At 57.9% G+C, this 24747-nt stretch overlaps 2 protein-coding genes across 6 annotated transcripts; one reads left to right on the forward strand and one right to left on the reverse strand.

Annotated features, from left to right (window-relative positions):
* Positions 1–10413: 10413 nt before the first annotated feature.
* Positions 10414–13434, reverse strand: OLIG2 (oligodendrocyte transcription factor 2). Its single transcript, XM_070071872.1, has 2 exons — positions 13279–13434; positions 10414–12659 (listed from the first exon to the last, which is right to left on the reverse strand). Exon 2 carries the CDS (start codon positions 12601–12603, stop codon positions 11623–11625), a length of 981 nt encoding a protein of 326 aa, XP_069927973.1. The 5' UTR covers positions 12604–12659; positions 13279–13434; the 3' UTR covers positions 10414–11622.
* Positions 13435–13483: 49 nt separating this feature from the next.
* On the forward strand, positions 13484–21001 carry LOC127487591 (uncharacterized). Of its 5 annotated transcripts, none has more exons than XR_011387726.1 (7): positions 13484–16482; positions 17789–17886; positions 18236–18671; positions 18886–18946; positions 19451–19588; positions 19733–19906; positions 20162–20999. XR_011387726.1 is itself a non-coding variant. In XM_070071871.1 (6 exons), exons 1-6 carry the CDS (start codon positions 15969–15971, stop codon positions 20346–20348), a joined length of 1152 nt encoding a protein of 383 aa, XP_069927972.1. In that variant the 5' UTR covers positions 13484–15968; the 3' UTR covers positions 20349–20999. The 5 variants fall into 5 exon arrangements, 1 of the variants encoding a protein (XP_069927972.1); XR_011387725.1 differs by having other exon boundaries at positions 19451–19568; positions 20162–20995; XM_070071871.1 differs by lacking the exon at positions 18236–18671 and having other exon boundaries at positions 19451–19568.
* The last annotated feature ends 3746 nt before the right edge of the window (positions 21002–24747 follow it).

Consider the following 24747-nt stretch of genomic DNA (forward strand, 5'->3'; position numbering starts at 1 on the left):
GGAACACTCAGTAAGAGGTTTATGACCATTCAGGATTCTAATAAAATTCATGGTCTTGTGTGACTTTTCTGTCTTCTCTTGTCTGGGCTCACAATGTAAGTGTGAAATGGCAGTAGAGCAGGGGTTCTCAGTGAGGGGTGATTTTGTACCCCAGGGGCCATTAATAATGCCTGGAGACATATTCAGTTGTTCCCGCTGGGGGCTGGACAGAGTCCAGCTAAACATCCTGCAATGCACAGGCAGCCCCGCAGCAGAGAACTCTCTGGCCCCAATGGCCTAGGTCACTGTTGAGAAGCCCCAAAGTAGAGTAGTCAGCCATCTTATTGACCCCAGAGCAACAGCCAAGTCCATCTTCCCCACTCAAAGAATTTGCTCACCTGCCGTAGATCTGGGGAACACGAACAAACTCTCCTACTGGCCATCAGGGACCACAGGGAAGTTCTTCTCAATCGATGCCTTTAATAGTCCTATCTTCAACTATTCATGGGCAGAGAGACCCACGGGAAACTTGACCCAGGAGCTCAGCAAAGGAAACATGGCTTTTCTAGACTGTTCAGGAGGTGTTGGTGCTCATGACATAGCCAGGAGGCCAGAAATGCCCAAGGACATGAGTTTTGGGAGAGGAAATACAGGAACAACAGAGTTGTGGGTGTGTGGGCAAGTTGGGAAGGAAACAAGAGGTAGTGGTGCCATATATTTTCCTACAGGTCTACTACAAATGGCCAACAATGCCAACTCCATGATTCTTCTGAAGTCTAGTGATCTTGACCAGCACACATTGGTGTTCTTGCTTGCTAGTAGAATCCATGCAAAAGATATGATTTGGGAAAAAGGCATCCTTCTTTGACCTTGACAAAGTCCTCTGTCTTCAGGGCCTGGCTTGGTGGCATTGGCTTTGGAAAGAGAAGTACAACGATTAATGCTGCACCTGCTGAAGTGTGATGACCAAAGACCCCCATAGCCTTTCCTTCTAAAGCTGCGTGATCCAATACAATAGCCACGGCCACTTGTGCTATGTCTGTTAAAATTAATTATGAAATAAATCTAAGACTTCCGCTTCTTGGTCACACTGGTCATGTTTCACGTGCTCGATTGCCCCATGGGGTGAGTAGCTGGCAAACGGAACAGCACAGATAGAAAACATCCCTCCCCCCACCAGAATGTTTTATCAGACAGTGTTGCTTGCATCTACCACTTTCCTATCTCATGCTGGAGTCTTTGCACCAAGACAGGAACCAGCCCAGCAGAGCCCTTAGCTGGGTAATTCCTAACCTGGAAACTCAAGAAGCCCAGGGAGATGGCTCCTGGGAAACGAACTCTCAGGTAGACCAAAGCTTTAAAAGATAAAAAAAAAGGGGGGGGGATGAAGTAGGGCAGGTGTCAGAGTGTGAATTGGAATTTTTATTCGGCAGAAATAGAGGGTTGTAGTGATTCAGGCACATGTGACTTTCGTGGTGTTTGATAAAAGTACCTGCAAACATGCCTCGACCCTGTCCATGGTCTTAGACTCGGGATGAACCGACACCTGCCATTCATCAGAATTCAGTCCCCGCACCTAGCTTCCCTTCCAGGCTCGATTCACCAGGCTCTCAGGGCCCTGCCTCTCATTACCAGCAACACTTTCTAGACTCGTCCCTGCAGGCGGCCTGCTGTGTATGGGCATCATGATAGGACACCACACTTAGCCACACAGTGACCATAGCAGCAGGAGCGCTGGGTGGGGATACGCTGGTGGGGAGCAGCTTTTCAGGGCTCCCTGTGAACTTAGGCCAGCTTTGATGACATCCTCCCTGCCCCTCCCCCCGGCTGGTGGTGCACCTGCTTGTGCAGTTCAGAGTCCAGCTTAGTCCCCTTGCTCTCTGTGAGCCTGTGGTACTTCTCTGTGTCTGCATGGATCTGTGGGTGACTCTCGGGGGTGCCTCCCTCATCCCAGCAGCCTTTGCTCTGAGTGGGTCTCAGTGGGGCACCAGCTGGAGAAGTGGGTAGGGTAGCCTGCTCCTCCATTGTAGCAAATATGAGGCTCGGATCAAAAGACAAGTTTATTTGGTTGCCCTAACTTTTGAAATCCATGCACAGTTTTTCCATATTATGTATTTTTCCATGAACTTTTTGAAGACCCCACCCCCAGTCATTAGTCCTTGACACCCATGCACTCAAGTTGGGGAGAAGGGCCAGGGCCACTCCCCGACCCCCTGTCCCAAGACAGCCATCGTCTCTGCACAGAGGAGCAGGGCTCTACTTCCCAGCAGTGCCCGCGGCAGCTCTGGCTCTGTGTCCCGGCCCAGGCAGCGCAGGCCGGGTGTTCTCACGGCCATCTGGTGCAGCCTGTGATGCATGACCACATTCGCACGCGGCGGCCAGCAGCCGCAACATTGTTCTCTGGCTGAGTTCAGCCGACCTCAACAAAGGGGACAGTTCTGCATTCCGGGTAAACACAACCACTGGGGCTTTTTTTTTTTTTTTTTTTTTTTTTTTTGAGACTTTATGTTAAGGCTTGCACTAGCTGCCTGCCTTGGGAAGCTTCGTCCCCACCTCCACTCACACTCTGTTTGTGACATTGACATGGATGCTACTAATCCACCAGGAGGTATTTTTCTCTTTCAGATATGCTCCTCATCATAACAATTCATCTAATTGAATATTTGTCTTTAAAAAAGATGTATTTATGTATTTGAAAGGCAAAGCAACAGAGAGATGGGTATCTCCATCCACTGGTTCACTCCCCAAGTGGTCACAATGCCCACATCTTGGTCAGCCCAAAGCCAGGAGCCAGGAGCTCCACCTGAGTTTCCTACATGGGTGCAGGGGCCCAAGGACTTGGGCCGACTTCTACTGCTTTCCCAGGCCACAGCAGAGAGCTAGATCGGAAGTGGAGCAGCCGGGACTCAAATCCCCATATGGGATGCCGGCACTGCAGGCAGCGGCTTTACTTGCTATGCCACAGCACCGGCCCCCATATTTGTCTTTTTTAATTCAACAAAGGTTGCCTCCCAAAGGCTTAGAGCGAACTGTCCCAGTATGGATCTGTTTAACTTCAAGGTGAATCCTGTGGCTCAAGATCTGGAAATTTCTTGTGCCCAAAGACTAACAGGTGGCTTCAGGGGGCAGCTGTCATTCAGGGGGAGAAAATCCCACTTGTAGCTTTAGTACATCTGTGATCCTAACTGATAAGCTACTGTAGAAAGTCTGCTTCCTCTCTACCCTGGGATCAATGCAAGGCCCGCTGCTAAAACCTAGCAGATGTTTGAAAAGCATTTTTGGAAGGAAAATGGAATGCAGTGGTGCACTTATCATGGGATTGTATTCTTCTGATTTCTCCTCCTCCTCCTCCTCCTTCTGTTTAAAGATTTGTTTATTTATTTGAAAGGCAGAGTTACAGAGAGAAAGACATAGAGGTCTTCCATATGCTGGTTCACGCCCCCAGATGGCCGCAATGTCTGGAACAGAGCTGATCTGAAGCCAGGAACCTGGAGCTTCTTCCAGGTCTCCCAAATGGATGCAGAGACCCAAGGACTTGGGCCATCTTCTGCTGCCTTCCCAGGAACATTAGTAGGGAACTGAATCAGAAGTGGAGCAGCTAGGACTCGAACCGGCGCCCATAAGGGGTCCGGGCACTGCAGGTGGCGGCTTTACCCACTATGCCACAGAACCGGCCCCTGGGTGGGAGTCCGAGTGAAGCTCTGTGCCTCCTCCATTCTAGCTGTAAACTGGCTTCCTGGTAAAAATCAGCTGCGCACATTGATTCTGTGCCTCCACTCATTCAGTGCCTACCTGTTGAGCACCTAGGGTGTGCTGAGCAGGGTTACCCATCAGCGATCAGGATGAGCAAAGCTCTCTGCCTGGCAGAGCCGACCTTCCAGTGGGGAAGACAGATAACCAACACCAAGCTTAATAAATACTAAGCATGCTGTGGGGGAAGGAACGGCGGAGCAGGGCAGGAGAATGCAAAACTCCAGGCCCAGGAAGGCCAAGCAACTTGCCTGAGGCCACCCAGCGTGCTCAGAGACCCGAGCTTCTGTTTTAAGACTTATTTTATTTATGTATTTATTTATTTAAAAGGCAGAGTGACAGAGAAAATGAGAGGTAGACAGAGAGAGAGATCTTCCACCTGCTGGTTCATGCCCCAAATGGCCACCACGGCCAATGATGGGCCAGGCCAAAGCCAGGAGCCTGAACTCTGTCCGGGAGATCTAGACTTCAAAACTCCTTGTCCACGCTTCTTTTCACCCTGGAAGGTCACGTGCAAGGACCTGAGGGGTGTCTCAGAAGTGAATGAGCCCTCCGTTAGCTGAGTGGATAAACAAAATGTGGTTCATACAGTCAGTATAATGTTACTCAGTCCTGGGGACGGTGCTCTGGCGTAGTGGGTAACGCCTTTGCCTGCAGCGCCGCCATCCCATCTGGGCACCGGTCTGAGTCCCGGCTGCTCCACTTCTGATCCAGTTTCCTGGGAAAAAGCAGTGGCGGATGGCCCAAGTGCTTGGACACCTGCCACTCATGTGGGAGACTAGGATGAAGCTCCTGGCTCCTGGCTTCGGCCTGGCCCAGCCCTGGCCATTGCAGCCATCTGGGCAGTGAACCAGCAGATGGAAGATCTCTCTTTCTCTCTGTCTCTCCTTCGTTCTCTGCAACGCTGACTTTCAAATATAAAATCTTAAAAAAAAATAACACTGTGCTAAATGAAAGAAGCCAGGCACAAAAGGGCACGTGGTACCTGGTTCTATTTATGGGAAATATCCACAATAGAGGTGGACACCAAATTGCAGTTGCCAGGGGCAGGAGTGGGAGGAGAGGAGGGAGGGAGGGAGGGAGCTGCTAACCAGCGTGGAGGTGACCCAAGTGTGGCTGCACCGCACCATGAAGGCCACTGAACTGTTCACTTTAAAATGGGTAACTTCATGGTAAAGGAGTTGAGCCTGGATTAAATCAAGGCCAAGTGTGAATGGGATGGGAACTGATGGGTGAAGCCCAACAAGGGGGTGATGGCAAGCAGACTGTTAGGTGGCTGGAAGGGGGTGTTGGAAAGGAGAGGGACAGAGAGGAGACCCAGCCCCAGGGGCTGCCTGTGATGGGGGTGGGGAGACAGAGATGCCCCCTGGCTCCCTGCCAGTGCTCCCCTGGGCTGCACAGGACTCCAGCATCTTCCTAGTGCTACCTTGGCCTAAACACCCAGAAAGGGCGGAGCTGCCGGCTCAGCTCCCAGGAGGCCCCAGCGCTGTTCTGCCTGTGACTCCCTGCTGCAGTTTCCCAGGGAGAAGCATCCCTAGCCTTCCTGCTGCCCCTGCACCGGGCCTGTGAGAGGCACCAGCAGGCCTGGCCCTCAGAGGGAAGCCTCTGCCCAGGTTGATCGGGGTGGGCACCATGATGTGGGAGACTGGGCCTTGCAGGCAACTGATTTTTGAATTCATTCCTTTCTACTCCTGGCTCCCTCTGTGTGGCATGTTGGCCATCCCTCTCCACTGGGCAATGCAAAGAAGACTCCCTGAAGACCAGCTGTGCAACAGGCCCTGTACCAGGCACCCCGGAACATGCAAAGGTCAGAACAGGGGCCTGCTCTTGCACTGAGGGGCTTGGGGAGGGGCCGCATGCCCAGCTCAGGGACACTGCTAGGCCACTCCTTGAGGTCCTGAGGCATGCAGGCCCCTTCAGATGGGCAACAGAGACTCTAGCTTGTAGGCCTTCTAGAAGATTCAGCGAGATGACACCCGGGGAGCCTGGCACACTCTTCTGCTTCTCTGGGCATGCTCTGTGTGCCAGGCCCAGGGCTGGGTTCCCCTTTCACACCTGATGTTCTGAGAAGACTGATAAGGAAACCAAGGCTCAAAAATCTCTCAAAGCTCACACACCTGGTGGAGCCCGGCGGAGACTCGTTGTCTCCAAGGTGCTCAATGCCCACGACCTGCACACTCCTGGCCACTTGTAGAAGGGGAGCTGGGGTGCGGCCTGCACTCCTGCCTCAGGAGGCTGGGAGTCCATGGGTGCCCACCGGAGGCACCAAGGAGTGCTCTTTCCATCTATCTCAGCCTCCCCGGATGGGGGTGGGTGGAGGTGGGCAGTGGCTCCTAGGACCTCTGCAGCAAGCTGGGCCGGGGCGGGGGGGGGGGGGGGGGGGGACTGAGGCAGAGCCTGGCCAGCCACCAGGGCCTGTGCCACCGGGGCTTGGTCTGGGAAAGCCCAGAGCTCAGAGTCCGAAGGCCTGGGGGAGGAGGGCAGAGCCTGGGATAGTGCAGGGCCCCAGCTCTTGGGTGAGCTGGGGGAGCGCTCTGCACCCTCTAACTCCGATGACTGATTCCCCAAGGTCTCAGCAGGGCCAGCCGGCGTCCAGAGCCCGGCCGCCCTGGGTGCGCAGACTCGGGAGCCTGAGCTGGTTCGTGTATGCGCGCACAGACTCTGGTGCGTGGGCTCCGCCGGTGTCCCGGTCCTGGCTGCTGCCCCCAGGGAATCGCACTCTTCTGGAGGGTTCTGTACGCTGCTTTCTCCCTCTCCATACCAGAGCGGACGCTGGGCCGCGCGGTCTCTCGCCAAAGGAAAGCAGCGCACCGCAGCGAGGCGGGGGCGGGCCACGGGAGGGCACCTGGCAGGTGGGAGCAGCGTGCGGGATCCAGGGTGCAAGGAGCGGAAAGGCCATGGGCGCACAGTTCAGAGAGCTCCCGGAGAGCCGCCGCGGGGCAGCCCGGGGACCCCCAGCCGAAGATGTGGCCCCCAAATCCGGAGCTCCCGCCAGGTTTTCTGGGGTTGCAGAGTGAGAGTCTGCGGGGCCCCGAGCCCTCAGCCGCTGGGGTCCGAGGCCCCGCCCGGAGAGGAGAGTGCGCGCTTCCCGGCGCGGTCCTTCAGCCCGCCTGGCCCCCGCTGGCGTTCCCAGTTCCCCGTTACAGCCCAGGCGCGGGGGATCCGGCCCGGGATCCGGCTGAGGCCGGGCCAGCAGCTGTCCCGGCTCTAACGACGGTCCCTAATGAGGGAGCGCCTCGGCTCACCTGCTCCCCCCGCCCTGCCTCCGCCCGCACCGCGCGCCCACCCGAGCCCGCTAATTGCTAACGCCTGTCGCCACCGCCCGCCACCCAGATGGGGACGTCAGGGACAGATGGGGTCCAGGCGCCGACGAGGAGTATGGAGAGCATCACCTAGGGGATCTGGGGCGTGGGCAGCGGGTGGGCGCGTCAGATACAGGGATTCCCGAGGCAAGGGCCTGGGGACTGCCGGGGTGGAGCCTGCATACGGGTCAGGCGACATCCTGGCGTGGGCTCTGCAGCCAGACGCCCGGAGTACAGCCTTGCTGCCTCTGTGTGCCGGCTGTGCCCTGGAGTGACTCATTCACCGGCTCTGTGCCTCAGTTTCTTCACCTGTAAAGTGGGACAACACACGCAGCTCTTCAAAGAATTGCGTGAGGATTGAATGAACAGACCTAGGGAAAGCTCTGCGCTCCTTCCTTTCAGCAAAACCTCTCCCAGCCTCCTCCATCTATTATTAATATCCAGAACTCCCCAGGGGAGCCCTGCCTCCCTCCTCCCAGCTCTGCCACATCTGTTCCTCACTGCATCCCCGCTCCCATGAATCGCCCGCTGCCAGAGAACTGGCTTCGTGGAGCAGTAACTCCGTCCGTGGGAAAGAGATGGGGATGGTGTGTGTGTGTGTGTGTGTGTGTGTGTGTGTGTGTGTTTGAGAGAGAGAGTTGCATGACCCCTACCTCTGTCCCACCTAGAATGCCCTCCCCCCACTCTGAGAGGGAGTGAGGGATGCAGCCTCCAAGCCAAGGAGTGGCCCTGTTCACCCAGGAGGTTCCAAGTCTCGCAGCCAACCAGGGAGGGACTGAGTACAGCACCCCCTTACTCCGGGAAAAGCCAGTCTGGATCCTGGCACCCCTTACAGGTCCCCAGAGACCCTGAATGAGGCGCTGGGCACCTGCAGGGTGTCTTGAAGACACCCATGACCTAGGCTGGTGCCCTAAGGCACTGGGAGGTGGAGTGGGGAGGGAGACTTGGAGCAAAATTTCCTATGCAAAGGGGACTTAGAGTGAGAGAGGGGCAGGGATGGCGGGAATGACGTGCCTTGGATGAACTTCCCAGGAAGCACCAAAGGGTTCACGCCATCCATGGAGTCAGGACGCGGGTCGGATTCAGCCATGCGGGAGGCAGGCACGTCTCCAGCACTGGGGTAGTTTAATCCATGAGAACACCAGGCAGGCTTTAAAACACAGCACCCTGGTCTGCACTGGTTTCTTTCTGGGAATGAGAAGGGCAGATCCTGCCATGGGTGTCCCTGGTATCAAGTCTTCCTATAGCCAGGTCAGAGTGTGACCCCCCCCCCCCCAACACAGGTGCACTTGAAGTGGTGCCTCACCCTAACTCCCTGGCTGCCCCTGGGATGCGGGACCCCAACTCCTCCACAGAGAGGCACCTGCAGCTCTGGCAAGTCTTCCAACACTCGGTGCAGGAAATCCTCTTTTTCCTGCGAGCCCTGCCCGTGTGAGAGAATGAGGAACCCGGGAACAGTGCTTTAGGGAGCAGAGGGCAGTGAAGGACACTAGGGTTAGACCCACTGGGCTCTGCCCCTGCCCTTCTGGTTAGCCAAGCGCAGGTTCTTCAAGAGGGCTGGAGGCCTTGGGAGACCTGCAGCTGGGAGATTTGCATGCTTGGGGTAGGCGGAGGAGGCTGCGCTGAGCTGAAGCGCTGGAGCGACTCCCCGGCTAACCTCCCAGGGTGCCTGGCAGACTGCGCTGAGCGCGTCTCGCTTCCCTCTGGCCCTTCCTCGTTCTTTCTCTCAATGGGGAGCCCTCCCTCCATTGAATGACCACCACCGAAGCCAAAGGGGCCGCGACCCGTGCTCTCCCGCCTCTCACCGCCGGTCCTGGGCCACCCTCCGCGAGGGGCACCAGCTCCAGTAGCCGGGCGCCCTGCGCATCCGTAGGAACCGATGTCAGTCTCCTTGGCGTCTGCGGACGCGTAGATCTTACAGGTGGCGGCCACGGGGTTCAGGCGGACGGCCGGGGAAGAGCCCAGCGCCTGGCTGGACACAGCCCCTCCTCCCGCGGAGGCCGAGGTCCAGGCTGCTTGGCGGCTGGATGCTGCTGAGGGCCTGGGGACCGGGGTTGACTTACACAGCGCAAGCCCAGGCGCCGACCTGCACCGTGCCCCGCGGATCAGGATGAAGCCGCCCCCAAAACTAGGTCGGCTCTCCCACCTGGCCCGGCTCTCCGCGCCCGCGCCAGCGCCAGCCTTGGGAGTTCACCTCCTCGCGTTCCTCTGTAGTTTCTCTCTGTGGCTGGAGCAGGACTCAGTCGTCACTGCTTGAGAAGTTTCAAGTGAGATTTTGGTTGAAAAACGATTGGATCCTTGCCCTCCGCACTTTGGGTGCTCGGGACGCGCTGTGGGAATCCGCCAGCCACTCTGCCTCTGCCTGACCCCTTGCCTCCTTCCGTGAACCCAACAGCCTGGAGCCACCGGCCGGAGGACACAGCTCTCGGTTGGGGCCAGCCCTCAGGCCTGGGCAACAGGCGCTTGCGTGGGCCGGGCTCAGGGGCCAGACTCAAGAAATGGGGCTGCAACCAGGGAAATCGCCAGCCCGCCGGGTCCAGGACCTTTCTGGCAGCCGCCAACAAAGACAGTGTCGGCCATTCAGCCCCGGACCGGGGCTCGGGTCTGCGACGCGCGCACGAAGCTGTCCCTGTCCTTGACCTGGAAGGCCACATTTTTTGTTTGTTTTCAAATTTCATCTAGAATCTGTCTTCAGGGCCGCATCCTAAATTGAGGTTGCAATGTTGGATTGTGGAGACCCCACAGAAGCGACCCCGGATAAACAGCGCAAAGGGCACAGCGCTGCGCGTGGAGTCCCCAACGGTTCCAGGCGCGGCCCAGGATCCGACTCTGCAGCTGGAGGCCGGGTGGGCGCCAAGGGAGGGTCTCAACAAGCGCAGAGAAGGGGCAGGAGGGTTAGTGGACCGGGCTTGGCCAGGGCCCCGTGCTGTGGCTGTGCGGGTTGGAGCCCCGAGTGCGTGGTCCGCAGCTGAAGCTCAAGAAAGCCCATCCCGCTGGCCGTGCGCTGGACACCGCCTCCGCGCAGAGAGAAAATAAAATCCCGGCAGTGGAGGAAGCCCGACCTCTAGGACCCCCAGCCGAAGACCCAAAGTCTCGGAAGAAAAGCTTCACTTTGAAACTAACTCAGTACTCCACGGAAAGGCAAGGCGCTCCTTGGAAAATAAAAATAAGGACAAGCAAGTCGTGAGAAGAAGAAGAAGAAGAAAAAAAACACCCAAAGGATGTGTCCCGAACATGTGTTAAGGAGAACTTGTGTGTTTTTAGGGGGAGGCACTGACACCCCCGGGAGAAACCTGAGGCACAATCAAATCCAGTCGCTCTCAGGGGCTGCGGGCTCCCTGAGCTTTCTCTCCCACGGATGATACAGGCTCGGCCTCACATGTTATTTAAAATCTCAACACTCCATCATTTATTTCGTTTTTGCAACCAAACAAGTAATAAATATTATTTAGCACTTTTTTTTTTACAAAAATAAAACAGATGATATACTCTCGGCGAAGGGCAGCGCGGTTGGAGGAGGGCTGTGAGGCGGCGGGCGCTGCGAAGACCCCACGGCGAGCAGGCGGCGGCGCACGTGGAGAAACCCGCGTGGAGCGAGCCGTGAGGACCCGCCCCGCGCACCTGCCCCCTGGAGGACATTCTATTTACACATCCCCCAAAGAAACACGCAAAAAGCCAACAAAACCCCCAGTAAAGACCCCCGAGCTATAGTCACAGCAGGTGCCTTTCAGTTGGGGCGATCCAGCGAGTATCAACACGACCCGCCCCTAACCGAGAACCAACAATAACAACCAAAAAACTCCAATAACTTTGTGCGCAGAGACGAGAAGGGTGGGGAGAGGGCTGGTTTGTGTTTTTAAACAACTGGAAAACCAAACGCCCTCCCCCTTCCACAATCGATACTTGGGGGGAGGACGTTGCTCCAATCCACAAGTGGTTCTATTCTGAGCGTCTATAACGCTTGCTCACACTTTTGAAATAATAATAAAAAAAATCCACAGATTTATTAGAAAAGCACAAACTCCCAAATCAACAGGAGACACAGAGAAGAACGAACGGTCGCAGGTCTTGGACCCCGTGGGTGCAGCCAGAAACTCGGACTGGACACGACCCCAAGTGCCTCGGCTACGGAACGCGAGCTTCGAACCAACTCGTCGGCCCTGAAGGGTCCAGGGAGTCTCCCATCGGCCCAGAGAGAGCAGGCGAGGGAGGCCCCAACGTGTCCCCCAGCCCCCGCCCTCCCACCAAGCGCCGCCCTGGTCGAGTCGGGGAGTCCAGCCGTGCTCTCCGGAAACCCGGGTTTTAGAATTTGTTCCTGGGGCTGGGACGCACGTAGCAGCGGCCTTCTTACACGATGCAGTCTACACAACCCGCGCGGGTTATAGCCACCGAGGGCTCCGCGAGCCCTGTTCAGGGGTCTGTGCCCGCCCCGGTGGTGCGGCTGCCACGTGCTGGAGTCTCCCCCACCCCACCCCCCACCCGCAGCCCGAGGTTCAGCGCCCAGAGCGCCGGGCAGGCTCCGTTTCCCCGCGGCCTCCGGGTCCCTCCCTCCCTCCCCACAAGCTGGGCGGAACGCGCCGGCATCGCGGGCTCACTTGGCGTCCGAGGTGAGGCGCGGCAGGCTGCCCGCGCCCATGGCCGACACGTGGTGGTGCGGGGGCGGCACCTGACACATGCTGCAGGGGCACGGCATGCCGCCCCAGTGCTGGAAGCCCCCGCTGCCCCCGCCGCCGCCGCCGCCACCCCCCAGCGGGGCGGCGGCGGCGGCGGCGGCCGACTGAGACTTGAGCAGACCGTGCGGGGGCCGGATAGAGCCGACCGACGACAGCCCGGAGCCAGGCAGAGACGCGCTGGATACGGCGGCGGCCGCGGCGGCGGCGGCAGCGGCGGCCGCGGCCGGTGGCAGGATGGGGTGGTGGACCGCCGGGTGGTGCGCCGCGTGCGCTGCGGCCGCCGGGTGTGCGGTGGCGGCGGGCAGCGGCGCCGAGTGCGCCAGGCCACCGCAGGCCGACGGGTGGAAGCCGGCGTGGTGGCCGCCGTAGATTTCGCTCACCAGGCGCTTCATCTCCTCCAGCGAGTTGGTGAGCATGAGGATGTAGTTACGCGCCAGCAGCAGCGTGGCGATTTTGGAGAGCTTGCGCACCGACGGGCCGTGCGCGTACGGCATGACCTCGCGCAGCCCGTCCATGGCGATGTTGAGGTCGTGCATGCGCTTGCGCTCGCGGCTGTTGATTTTCAGCCGCAGCTGCTGCAGCTCCGGCTCGGTCATCTGTTTCTTGTCTTTCTTGGTGGACGACGCGGCCGCCGCCGACGTGGATGACGAGGTGCTGGACGAGGAGGACTTGAAGCCGCCGCCGCCGCCCAGCTTGTCCCCGGGGTGCGCACCCGCCGCGCCCATGGCTCCGCGCAGCTCGGCGCTCAGCTCCGGCGGGCAGTCGCTCGGCGTGGACGAGGACACAGTGCCCCCCGTGAAGCCGCCGCCGCTGCTGCCCTTGCTCCGGGCCGGCAGGAAAAGGTCATCGGGTTCCGGCGACGACGGGCGGCTGGACACCAGGCTGGCGTCCGAGTCCATGGCCCCGGGGCACAGTCGCTGCCTTCGCAGGGTCCTCTCTCCCTCGGCTCTCAGAGCTTCCAAGGGTTGGGGGGGGGGGGGAGGAGAGAGAGAAAGAAAGACGGACTCAGCGCTCAGCGGGATGGGACAGCTGCTCCTGTCTGCTCAGGGTCCAGGCCCGGGTGCGGGTAAGTGACCTCTGTCCTCCCCGCATCCACAGGTTGTTTCGGGGAATATTATGAGACCCTCCGTGGGGGTGGCATCCTGGAGGATCTGTGCCTTGGGTTAGGAACGGGGAGGCTGGGGTTTCGGGGCTGGAAAGAACGAGGGGGCAAGTGAGGGATTTCTTTGGGGAGGTTGGAGTTCTGCGTAGAGAGAACTATTTATTTGGTTCTTAAGATGCAGCTACGATCTGTCTTTTGACACCCCGCAACAAACCCCCGCGCGCACACGCACCCGGCAGCCGCACGCCTCACATGTTGGTGTGGGGTCCGCGGGCACCTCGCTCGCCGCCACCCGGGACTTGGCGAGGAGATGCTACGGTGAAAGTGCAGGGGGTCGGAGCCCCGCAACCGCTCCCGCAAACTGGCTGGCGAGGGCGGGACCCGGGCCCCCTTAATGGGCAGCATCTTGGGTCGCAGCCGAGTTGGGGGGCGTCGGTCCCTGGGAGCTCAGCTGGAGGGCGGGGACACTTACCGTAGCTGGAGTTCCTGGAGGAGCCGACCCCGAAACGCCGCCGTGGAAAGCCGGGTCCCGGGCGCTGATGCCGCGTCGCTCGGTGAGAAGCATCCGCACCTTTCGGGGCTCGGCCGGTTTTTATAGGCGGGTGGCGGCGGCGGCCCGGGCGGGGGGCGGGGAACAATGTGCCGGTCCTGGAGGGGTAGCCGCGCCAATGAGCTGGGCCCGCCCGGGGGCTGGGAAGCTGATGTCATCCCGGCTAATTCCGCTCAATGAAACCCGCCCGGCCCGGCACACGCCTCCTGCCTGCGCGCAGCCAATGGGCACCCGCGCTCGCGAGGTTCGCTAGCAGGGACTGGAGGAGGGACCCGCGGAGGGACAGCCCGAGCCAGAGGGAGGAGGCGGGCAGGCTCGCGGGGAGCCGGGGACCGGGGCGAGGAGGAGCGTGGCCCACGCGCCGCGGAGTGAGGCTGGGGCGTGGGACTGTGCCCGCAGTCCCCCGCGACTTCCCACGCGACCGCGACCCAGGACTCTCACCTAGTCTCTCTCTCTCTCTCTCTCTCTCTCTCTCTCTCTCTCTCTCCCCCTCTCCCTCTCCCTCCTCTCTGCTTTCCAGCCGCCGTGGCCCCCCCCCCCGTGGGTTTCATCAACACGTGGGCCCCAAAGCTGCACCTTCTTGGTCAGTGTCACTGGCGGCGGCGCCACCAGCTGGGGACAGGGCCCTAAGGGCAGAGAGAAGGCAAGGAAGGAACCAAGTCCAGAACGTAGCTTTGAAAGGAATCTCAGAGTTGGGGGGTGGTGAAAGCTCGGGGAAGAGGGAGTTCCACTCCCCGGAAAGCCGTGTGCCTCACCCCACTCCCCCATTTCTTATCAGGAGGCCTGAGGACGGTACCCTCGCCTTTGTGAGGGCCTCTGCGCCGTAGGGAAGGGGTCCACGCGCAAAGACCCAGCAAAGGCGTCTCCGCATTGCGGGCCGCGGAGCGGGACGGCCCAGCCCAGCCTGCGGGCCCGTTTGGACACGTTTTACCGGAGGAAGGCTGAAAACCTTTGACCATGAGGAATTAAATCCGCTCCGGAGAAGCGCAGAACGCATTCGCCCATTTTACAGATGGGATAATCTAGAATCGGAATCTGCAGCAAGACTACTGAGAGGCGGGGGTTGGAGTTTGCCAAGCGTTCATAGCTCAGCCCTGCCCGGATTGCAAACGCGGACGTGGAGGGACCCACGAGGGAACCTGGAGAGCAAAGAGTTGGGCGGGGGAGGGGGGGCCAATTCGGACTAATTCGGCTCAGTGAAACCCGCCTGGACCAGGAGAGGCGGACCCCGGTCTCCCCTAACCCCCAACCAACCGGAGCGGAGCGGAGGGCCTCCCACTGGGGACACCGAAGTTTGCTGCTTCTGATCTGGGGTGCGAGCTCGCTCTTGAGGCTGCGCGCGCGCGCGCGCACAGGTCGGGTTCTGTCACCCGAGGCGTGCTGCGCGCTCCTCTGGTCACCTGCTTCCTCTGGGAATTGTTCATGTGCACGCGTGTTTTTCCAAAACCAGCAAACGTAAATACACGTAGCAAAGAATGGGCCTTCGTGTAGCAAAGTGACAAAAATAAGCCACTGCGAAAAGGAACAAAAAGCCCTTATTTCCGAGATCAGCCTCTCTTTGGGGTCTCCCCTCGGACGCTCAGCGGGCTCCCGCCTCGGTCCCATGCCCGTGCCTTCCGGAGCAGTATCTCTGCCCGCGTGTTCCCCAGCTGGCTCGGCAGCCATCCGTTAAATATGTATTTAAGACGTGAAGAACTGACGCGTGGCGATGTGTCTTCCAACCGTTACAAGGACGACCCGTAACCGCTCAATTAGCGGAATCTGTCACCAGGAGGAACCCAGGGAGAGGCAGGCGGGACCGTCGGGAAGAGCGCGGGCAGCCCCCAAAACCCGCAAGTGGGGCCTGGCGCGGAGGCGCGCGAGCCGGGGCGCGGAGAGGGGCACCTACCGGTGCGTCTGTCCAATCCACGCCAGCGGGCGCAGCAGGCGCGCGCCTCGGTGGCGGCCGCCCGCACCGGTCCGGAGCCTGGCTGCCGCCTTTTGTTGCTTCCAACTGGTGTCTCGTGGGTCCGGCCCTCCGCGAGAGTGCGCGGGCCAAGGTTTCAAACACGCTCGGGGCCAATGGCAGGACTTGGAGGAGACAAGGGCTTAATATTGGCGGCGCCCTCCCCGGGCGCGGCGCTAGACTAGCGCCTGGAAGAGATGGGGACCAGGCAGGAGAGCTGACTGGCTCTCCAGGTCCGTGCGTAGGCGCACAGGAGGACGCTCCAGGCTCCGGCCCCGCTCTTCCGAGCCGAGCCGAGGCAGCGGGGTCTGTGCGGCGGCGTCTCGCGGTCCTTATTCGCCACGCCCGGCGCTTCGGTCGGCACTCAGAGCTGCAGGCCCGGTCTGCAGCACCCATATCCTCCCTTCGCCGGAGCTGTTTAGGCCACGGGGCCCATGGGGTCCCCCAGGCTCCTTCAAAACACCACTCACTGTCTTCCTGTGCCCACTGCGCCCCGCACGAATAACCAAACAGTAAAACTCGGCCTCCTGTGCTTGGCCACGTGCGCCCAGGAGGCATCCCGGCCCTGGTCGGGGAGCCAGTGCCCAGTGCCCCGCGGGCCCATCCTGGGCGAACCTCCCTCGCCGCCGGCGTGCGCAGGTGGGCCGCAGCCCTGCCCAGGGATTGAATGCTCCCTTGCCGAGGCGAATCGGCCTCCGTTCCGGGAGTTCCAGTCTGGCCCTGGCGCTCCGGAGCCGTTGGCCCCTTCCGCCCAAACGGAAGACGTGTTCCCCCCTCCCTTCTTTGTGTTTCCCTCGCACAAAAGGCCCGGTGCGTGTTGGGGCCGGCCTTTGCTCGGCCGCCTGGAGGCCCCGGGCGGAGCCTGTGCCAAACCGGCCGGGGCGGGCCGCGCGGGGCCGCAGGGCGCAGACCTCCCACCGCTTCCCGGTCCCTCCCGGGCCTTTCTTTTCGGTTCTCTCGCTTCCCCGAGTTCCTGCTCACATTCAAGCGACGTCTCCGCCTGGCTGCCAGGGAGAGCTGCGTCCTTGAGCCGAGCTGGCCAGAGGTGGCGGTGGGAGGCCAGGCTCCCGGCACCGGAAAGAAAAGAGAGGACAAAAAGAAGCGAATTTCCGCCGGTGTTTCTGGTCCGGAAGCCAGGAGAGATGCGTGGAACGGCGGCGTTCGGCGCCCGACCGTGCGCGGTGAGACCCCCGGCAGAAGTCAGAACTCTGCAAACTAATGGTTGGCGGTCCTCGCAAAACTCAGCTCCCGGAGCTGTCCAGGGTCATGCCCGCGTCCCGCGGGGCCCTGACAGGCAGCAGGCGCTGGGCAAATACTTCTGAGAGCTCGCACGTGCAGGTGTACTGGGGCTGGTGTGAAACTTTGTATTTCTTTGCTGGTCACCTTGCACGTGAGGTCTGTCACCAGGATTGCTGGCGTGGTGCGGAGCTGATAAAATGATAGGGCTGGTGGCTTCCTTTTGATGACAACTGTGACCTCTTAGCTGTGGGGGAAGCTGTGCCAGGCACTCAGAGAGTCCTGACAGATTTGGTTTTATTTCTTCTCTCCCTGGCCCATTTTACAGATGGGGAAGTTGTGGCTTAGAGAGGTGTGGATGTTGGCTTAAGGCTGGGAGCACAGGGTGAATCCAGGGGATATCAGAGCCTTGGAGATCTTGAGTCTTTCTCTCTCAGTCTCTGGTTCTCATTCGAATTTCTGGAAGCTACCCCTGGCTCCCAAGGGTGAGTCCGCTGGGAGATCTGAGAACCCAATGCGTCCCTCTCCTCTCAATGTCTCTGCTCTACTGATGCTTCAGCTTTTTGAAGGCCTGTGAGGCACTGCAGGCCCGGGGACCCCCTGCTGGGGCCTGGTTTAGGTTTAGGGGCTCTGGAGAGGTCCAGAGGAATGCCCAGGGCCTGGGGAGAGAGGGGGGCTGGACCAGGAAGTGAAAAGAAAACAACAAATGAAAAGCAACCTGGCAAAACCCAGATTCATGGTCAGCCCCTCCCGTGGGACCCTCCAGCCTCTGCAAACAGGCGGGGCACCCACAGGCAGGTTTTCATCAGCGCCTTTGAAATTAACTTGTCCCCAAGCTCCCAGTGGAATGACCTGGCGATTGGACTGAGAAGGCTCGGGAGAAGAACTTTTCCTGAGTTCCATTTACAGTCTGCTCTCTCGGGCCAGTCTGGCAGCCCGCCCTGAGATGCGGAGAGAGAGGCACTGGTTCCCGTTTTAGGGATGAAGAAGAGCAAGACCGGAGGTCCCTGCAGGCTGGGGTTCAGCCTCCAGCTCACAGGATGCCAAGCGCCAGGGCTTCCAGAGCCTCTGCTCCCCCACCCCCACCCCACTGATCCTCGGAGGGAGCCTGCACCTGCCTTCCCTGAGGTGCACCCCCCTTGCCGCAGTCCTCATTAACCCAGATGGAGGGGGGTTGTCGGCGAGCACCGATGGGGGCGTCCCTGGTCAGGTGAGGAACCTGCTATGGCGTGCGCTCCCTTTGGTTGTAAGGTGAACCCGGAGACCTCGAGCGGTTCAGGGGCTGCGAAGAGCCTCGTTGGAGAAAGCAGCGGCCGCTGAGCGCGGGAGAGACCCTCTCCAGGTTCCCAGTAGGTGACAGCCACGCACCCTGGGTCTGCGGGGGGGGGGGGCAGGAGGAGAGTGGGCGCTTGGGGCCCAGCGTCCCACTGCGGGATGCACCAGGAAGGAGCTGCAGGGCGGAAGGAGGGGAACCGCTCGCCTCCGCGGGCAGAGGCGGGCGCACTGCTGCGGCGCTGCTCGGAACTTGCTCTAAGAAGTAGCACCGCGAGTCTCCAGCAGCGCGTGTCTCCGTCGCCCTCTGAGGCGTTTGGGGAAGGCCTGATATGGCTCCTGGCAGCCACGCCACCCTCTCTACTCCACTCCCTCTCTGGACCTGGCGAGCCTGACTGGTGCGGCTCTGACCCCATCCTCGAACAGGTGTCCCCCGCACCGCGGCGTGCGCTCTTCCTTGGCTCTCTCCGGCACGCGCCTTTCAGGAACCAGCCCGGGAACCGACCACTCCAGCCCCGGTCAGGCTCTGTCGATAGTGGCGGCGGCGGCGGTGTGTGTGTGTGTGTGTGTGTGTGTGTGTGGCTCGTCGCCGTGCTCCGGCTGCTACCTCTGGGCCGCCACAGGAAGGGGAAGATGCGCGGGGCGAGTCGGGGACCCGGGTAAGGCGCTCTCGGGTGCCCGGAGCCCTCGCTCGGCTTGGCCGGATCCCATCGCAAGTCGGGAATCCGCTGCGGCTCTGAGAGCTCCCCAGTCTCATCTCCGAGCGGGAGCCCGCGCTCTGGGGGGAACCCAGCCGCGCGGGTGCATGGCCGAAGGCCCGCGGAACACACTGGACACCGCGTGGGCGTGCGACTCCTGGCAGGTGGGTTCCAGCCCACAGCGCCGCCGCAGAGCCCGGGAGTTCTGCCTTGCGCGCCTGGGCGGTGAAGGGAGATGGGGAAAGTGAAAGGCAGGAGACTGGGCATGTCACCTGTTTCTCCACTTCCCCCTCCCTCTCCAACACACACTTCCCTCCAATACCTATACCTGCATCTTATCTTTGAATTTCTCTCTTCATTAAAATGACACACCACCAGGCACCACAGGAGAACTACCCGAGCCCTCCCGCCGCCTCCCTGCACACCTCTGTAGTCCCAGGTGGGAAATACAGACCACTCAGACCCGGTCTAATCCAAATCTCTGTCTAACCACTGCGCGCCGCCCCGCCCCTGCACCTGCACCTGCCCGGGCATGAGAAGGGCTCAAAGCAGAGTCTGCTTGCTCCTCTCTTTGAGATCCTTGGGATCTTCTCTCCCTTTGGGGTCTCACAGTCTATTTCCTGGAGATTTGGGGGATAGCGCTCCCCCCACCTCTTGCACAGTCTGTGTCCCCCACCTCTGTGACCACCAGTAAATGGAATGCAAGAAGTGCTTTTTGAAGCAAATGCATGCCCATGTGAATAACAAAGCATTAAATACTATGGAAAGCAACTGTCCCTGTTGCATGGACATCACCCTTGCCACCAGCCACTGCCAGGTTCTTGCTGAACATCTTTTCCAGGCTGTGTGCATGCACGCTCTGTAACCTTTTCCAGTTTCCAGTAAGGCTTGAACGTGTCTTCCATACCAACACAAGGTCCTCCTGGTCCTTTTAACGCTTTAGGGCAGCACCAAGCAATCGCCTTTGGATCCTGCTCTCCTTTGCCCTGGGCGTGTGCAGCCGTGGGAAACCTGTCCCAGCTGAAATCCCTGCTCACCTGTTTCCACGGCAAGCCTGGTTGGTGAGGACCATGGGCTGCAGGTACCCCTCCTCCTGGCCACCTGTGGGCTCTGTGCTCAGGGCTAGTGCTCCCCTTAGGAGGGAGTCCTTTCCTTCAAGTCTCCCTTGGCCCAGAGGAGAGTCGGAGGTTCTGGGAATGCTGAGCCCACTGATCTTGAACTACAGGAGAAAGAAATGTGCAACGTGCAAACGGAACATTCCTTGGCTGGACTGTGTGCAGGCGCAGAACTCCAGCTCTGAGACTGAGAGAATTCCTAACCACTCCTCTTCCAGTAAGCTCAAAAGTTCCTCTGCTCCTAGGGTGACTTCTCTGAGCAAGGAAGCCATGCTGTTTACAGGGTAGGTATGGCTTGTACGGAAGAGAGGGAAGGAGCAGGGGAGGGAGGGAGGGAGGGAGGGACAGACAGACTGAGGCAGAGAATTCCTGAACTGGAATTTCTTCTTTCAATGGGTCGTGGGTAGCACCTGCTTAAAGTGAAAGTCAAGAGGCGGGCCTTGTGGCATAGCAGGTGCAGCTGCTGCCTGTGGCCCTGGCATCCCATAGGAGCACAGGTTCTACTCTAGGGAGTGATCACTGCTCTGTTTCCAATCCAGGTCCCTGCTAATGCTCCTTGGAAAGCACCAGAAGGCAGTCCAAGTCCTTGGGCCTCTGCTGCCCACGTGGGAAACCTGGATAAAGCTCCTGGCTTCTGGCCCAGCCCTGGCTGTTGTGGCCATTTGGGAAATGAACCAGCAGATGGGAGATCTCTCTCTTTCTCTGTCTGTCTCTTTGTCTCTGTAACTCTGCTTTTCAAATAAATGAATCTTAAACAAATAAATAAATAAAACTCAAGCAGTACTAAGTCTATCTGGTACAAGCAAACTTCCTCCACCAGGTCCCCAGAGGCAACTTCTGTTACAGTTTCTTGTTTAGTCCAGAAAGAATGCTGGCTGTACAAATATTTACTCATCGGTCTCTTTCACACCAGTGCTGGCACATGCTGCACAGGCCTGTCACAGAAGATTCTCTCTCTGGCTCCTGTAACCACCAACCCCAGAATCCCTGCAGCACAGCGGTGAGAGGTGCCCCATCACCAAAATGGGACAAGGACCCCCCTTATCTTGGAGATGTCCCTCGGCTCCTGACGGTGCTTCCCCCCACCCCTGCTTTCCTCGCTCACAGAGAAGCTAGGATACTCAGAGCCCCAGGGGAGGGGAGATCAAGGTGCCTTCTGCACTGAATAAAATTCCACAAGGCAGGTGTGCCTGGGACAGTACTGGTAGCTGCTGCTGAAACTAGCCGGTGCATCCATTTCTCCCTCCCATACTTACCAAAAACAGTGATCATTTTTTTCTCTTGTTAGTAGGACAATCAGCCGAATATATCTAGAGAAACATACTTGGAAGAAGAGTGTATGTGAGGAGTGGGTGTTCAGCCTAATGGTTAAGATAACCCCACCCCACATCAGAGTGTTCTGGCCCCAGATCCCAGCATCTTGCTAATGCAGACCCTGGGAGGCAGCTGTGATGGCTCCAGGAACTAGCAGACCTGGATTGTTCTCCCGGTACCTGGCTCTGGCCATGGCCCAGCCCTGGCTGTGGCAGGCATTTAGGGAATGAACCAGCAGGTGGGAGTGGTCTCTCTCTGCCTCTCAAATTGAGAATATATATATATATATGTATATATATGCACACACATATATATTTATAAAAATATATGTACCGGCCAGCACTGCAGCTCAATAGGCTAATTCTCTGCCTGTGATGCTGGCACACCGGGTTCTAGTCGCGGTCGGGGTGCCAGATTCTGTCCTGGTCGCTCCTCTTCCTGTCCAGTTCTCTGCTGTGGCCTGGGAGTGCAGTGGAGGATGGCCCAAGTGCTTGGGCTCTGCACCCGTATGGGAGACCAGGGGAAGCACCTGGCTCCTGGCTTTGGATCAGCGCAGCGTGCCGGCCGCAGCGGCCATTGGGGGGTGAACCAATGAAAAGGAAGACCTTTCTCTCTGTCTCTCTCTCTCACTGTCCACTCTGCTTGTCTATATATATATATATATATATATATACACCAATATATGATGCTAATTGGTTGCTGTTATTTTGTTTATTTTTGAATATGTAATGTATATTCACATGGTTAAAACTCAAAAGCATGCAATGAAAATTTTGCTTTGCACTCTTATCCCCTCCCCGTCACCCAGTTCTGTGGCTTGGTTACCATTACTTACCTGTCCTTGCAAAGTTCTATTCAAATACCACCCCCTGCAAATACATATACTGTTTGCCTTTCTTTGGCCAGTGGTGACACACAGTACTCACTGCTCTCCATCTTCACTGCTCTGCATCTCCACAGTCAGGGCTGGGCCATGGCCAGAGCCAGGTACTGGGAGAACAATCCAGGTCTGCTAATTCCTGGAGCTAATTGCAGCTAATACAAACACGGCTGTGGTGAAACTTGTCACTTGTAACTTGTCACCAGCACATGTGTAACACAAAGATACCGCCCCAGAGTTGGTGTTGCCCCATCACAAAGTCTGTGCATTTGTAATTTTGCTAGATGTTGCCAAATTGTCACTTAAGGGTTGCTGTCCCAATATATGTTACAATGTAGCAAAGACTGCCTGGATGACACCAGTTTGAATGCTCAGCTTCTATCTTCTTGAGTCCAGGGAAAATATGATCTCTAATTTGGATGTTGAATAGGTGATGGGACAGATTGCTATGGCTTGACAGGATAGAATACTAATATGTCACTCCCCCCTCCAACATGCCAAGGCTACAGTGGATTTCAGCAGCTGGTACTATTTCTGATCCTTCCAGAAATGTCTTGGTGACCTCCCCAAGAAGCTGGGTGGAGCAGCCCAAGTCTGTCAATGCATTGTATAGCAGATGTAGCCAAGGAATATTTACATTTTTATTTTATTTTTTTTGACAGGCAGAGTAGACAGTGAGAGAGAGAGACAGAGAGAAAGGTCTTCCTTTGCCGTTGGTTCACCCTCCAATGGCTGCCACGGCCGGCACACCGCGCTGACCACATTTAAGCAATATTTAGATAACAGTTAAAGGTAAGAAATATTTATACTTTAAGCAAATAATTCTCAGATATCTATCAAATTCTTCCCATGCCATGAGCTATTCCAGGCAGCTGTCAAAAGTTATCTTAGAGGGGCTGGCGCTATGGTGCAGCGGGTTAACACCCTGGCCTGGAGCACGGGCATCCCATATGGGCGCCGGTTCGAGATCTGGATGCTCCACTTCCGATCCAGCTCTCTGCTATGGTCTGAGAAAGCAGTAGAAGATGGCCCAAGTGCTTGGGCCCCTGTACCCATGTGGGAGACCTGGAGGAGGCTCCTGGCTCCTGGCTTCGGTTAGGCACAGCTCCAGCTGTTGTGGCCAATTGGGGAGTGAACCATCGGATGGAAGACCTCTCTCTCTCTCTCTGCTTCTCCTCTCTCTGTGTAACTCTGACTTTCAAATAAGTAAATAAAAATGCTTTAAAAAAAAAAAGGTATGTTAGAAGCAATGACTCTCAGAACTGTTATCATAATTTCTTTTGGTTCTCTCAAGAGCCAGTCCTCCAAGGTGCTGAGAGTAGAATATATGTGACTAACTCTAAGACATGCGACTCCTGATGTTCTCCAAATCTCATCTACTTCCTGTATACACCTAGAACTTTTGGTTGAGCACATGGCCACTGGAGAGGACTCCATTTCCCAGCCTCCAGTGTAACCCAACTGCAGCCAGGATAATGGAAACAGAAGCATCCTTCCGGGAGGGGACATGCACTTCTCATTCCGTTCTTGTTCTCTGGCCAGCTGGAGCCCCAGCGTGACAGCCAAGGCTGCAGGAGTCATTATGGGTCACCAGGTGGGCACTGCGGCAGCACCTATCACAGAGCAGGAGCAGAGAGAAGGTGCCTGGGTCCCTGACTCTGCAGGGTGCCAGACCTGCCGGGGACCAAACTGCCAGACTCTCCGATGAAAGGGAAAACCCTTCTGTTTTGTTTACCACACTGGGTTTTCTGATGTGGTGGGGACTTTTGCGTGCTGTGTGGGTTGATTTATCCGCTGCAGATTTTGTTGTATCAACTGAGCCTGAATCCTGCCTTCTGTGTGGAGCAACATTGTCACAGGACTCAAGGCTCCTGCACTCTCTTGTAGCTCCCCAGTACCCTGCTCCTCCGTGGGGATGGGTCCCTTTGCAAATTAACCCTTTGCCAAGTGTCTTAATTTGGATGTGCTATTTCCTGTTGGGACCACACAGGCACCTACCTATCTCCCTCATTGTGCCAAGAGTGGGTGTGTGAGTTTGGTTTTTGCTGCTATTAATGGAAGTCCACAGACTGGATAAGTTACAAACAAGAGAACTTGAAATGACACACAGTTCTGGAGGTTGCCAAGTCCCAGACTGAGGGGCCGCCTTGGGGAAGGCTCTCTCGCTGTGTCACCACAAGGTGATATGGCAGAAGGGTGAGAGCATGCAAAACAGGTGCAAGAGGGGGACTGAACTTGTAACACCCGCACTCAGAATAACTAACCTGCTCTCACAGTAGTGACAATGGACTAATCCATTCCCGGGGATGGAGACCTCATGATGTAATCACCTCTTAAAGAGGCCTCTCTCCTCTTAATGCTGTTGCACTGGCTGTTAAATTTCAGGTATTTTTTTCTTTTAAAGTTTCCTATGCATTTCTTTATTTTAGAAGGTTCAGGGAAGAGAGAGAAAGAAAGAGAGAGCCCCCCACCTGCTGACTCACTTCCCAAATGGTCAGGGCTAGGCCAGGCTGAAGCTGGGAGCCAGGAACTCCATTCCCTGCACCCAGCAATTTAAGCCATCACCTGCTGCTGCCTCCCAGGGTCTACACTGACAGAGAGCTGGAGCGGAGCTGGGACTTAAACCCAGGACGTGGGTGTCCCAACTACATCCTCACTGCTAGGCCAAATGCCCAAAGCTGATGGCTACCTAGTATTCAAACTGCAGCAATGGGAGTCAGTATAGACACACAGAGCTTCAGAAGGTGGGGTGTTTCCTGTGGCCAGACTTCTGTGAGGTGGAGAGCCAGGAGCGTGTGCTCTGCAAGGCAAGGCAGGACAGGCACCAGAAACAGGCTCAGCCGAGCTCTTCCCAGCCCTGTGTCAGAGAACAGGAACCAGCCCTCTGAGCACTGCCCCTGTTGCCTCTGCCAGAGACTACAATGGTGCCTT

This window comes from Oryctolagus cuniculus, chromosome 4, assembly GCF_964237555.1.
Source record: "Oryctolagus cuniculus chromosome 4, mOryCun1.1, whole genome shotgun sequence".
NCBI classification, from domain to species: Eukaryota; Metazoa; Chordata; class Mammalia; order Lagomorpha; family Leporidae; genus Oryctolagus; species Oryctolagus cuniculus.

Excerpts from the sequence above, each read along its gene's own strand:
- OLIG2 (XM_070071872.1), bottom strand. The coding sequence starts at position 12,603 with ATGGACTCGGACGCCAGCCTGGTGTCCAGCCGCCCGTCGTCGCCGGAA.
- LOC127487591 (XM_070071871.1), top strand. The coding sequence starts at position 15,969 with ATGCTCCCTTGCCGAGGCGAATCGGCCTCCGTTCCGGGAGTTCCAGTC. Across the intron at positions 17,887-18,885 it reads AGACCCTCTCCAGGTTCCCA|GCACCACAGGAGAACTACCC; the intron begins GTAGGTGACAGC and ends ACACACCACCAG. Across the intron at positions 18,947-19,450 it reads GCACACCTCTGTAGTCCCAG|GGCAGCACCAAGCAATCGCC; the intron begins GTGGGAAATACA and ends TTAACGCTTTAG.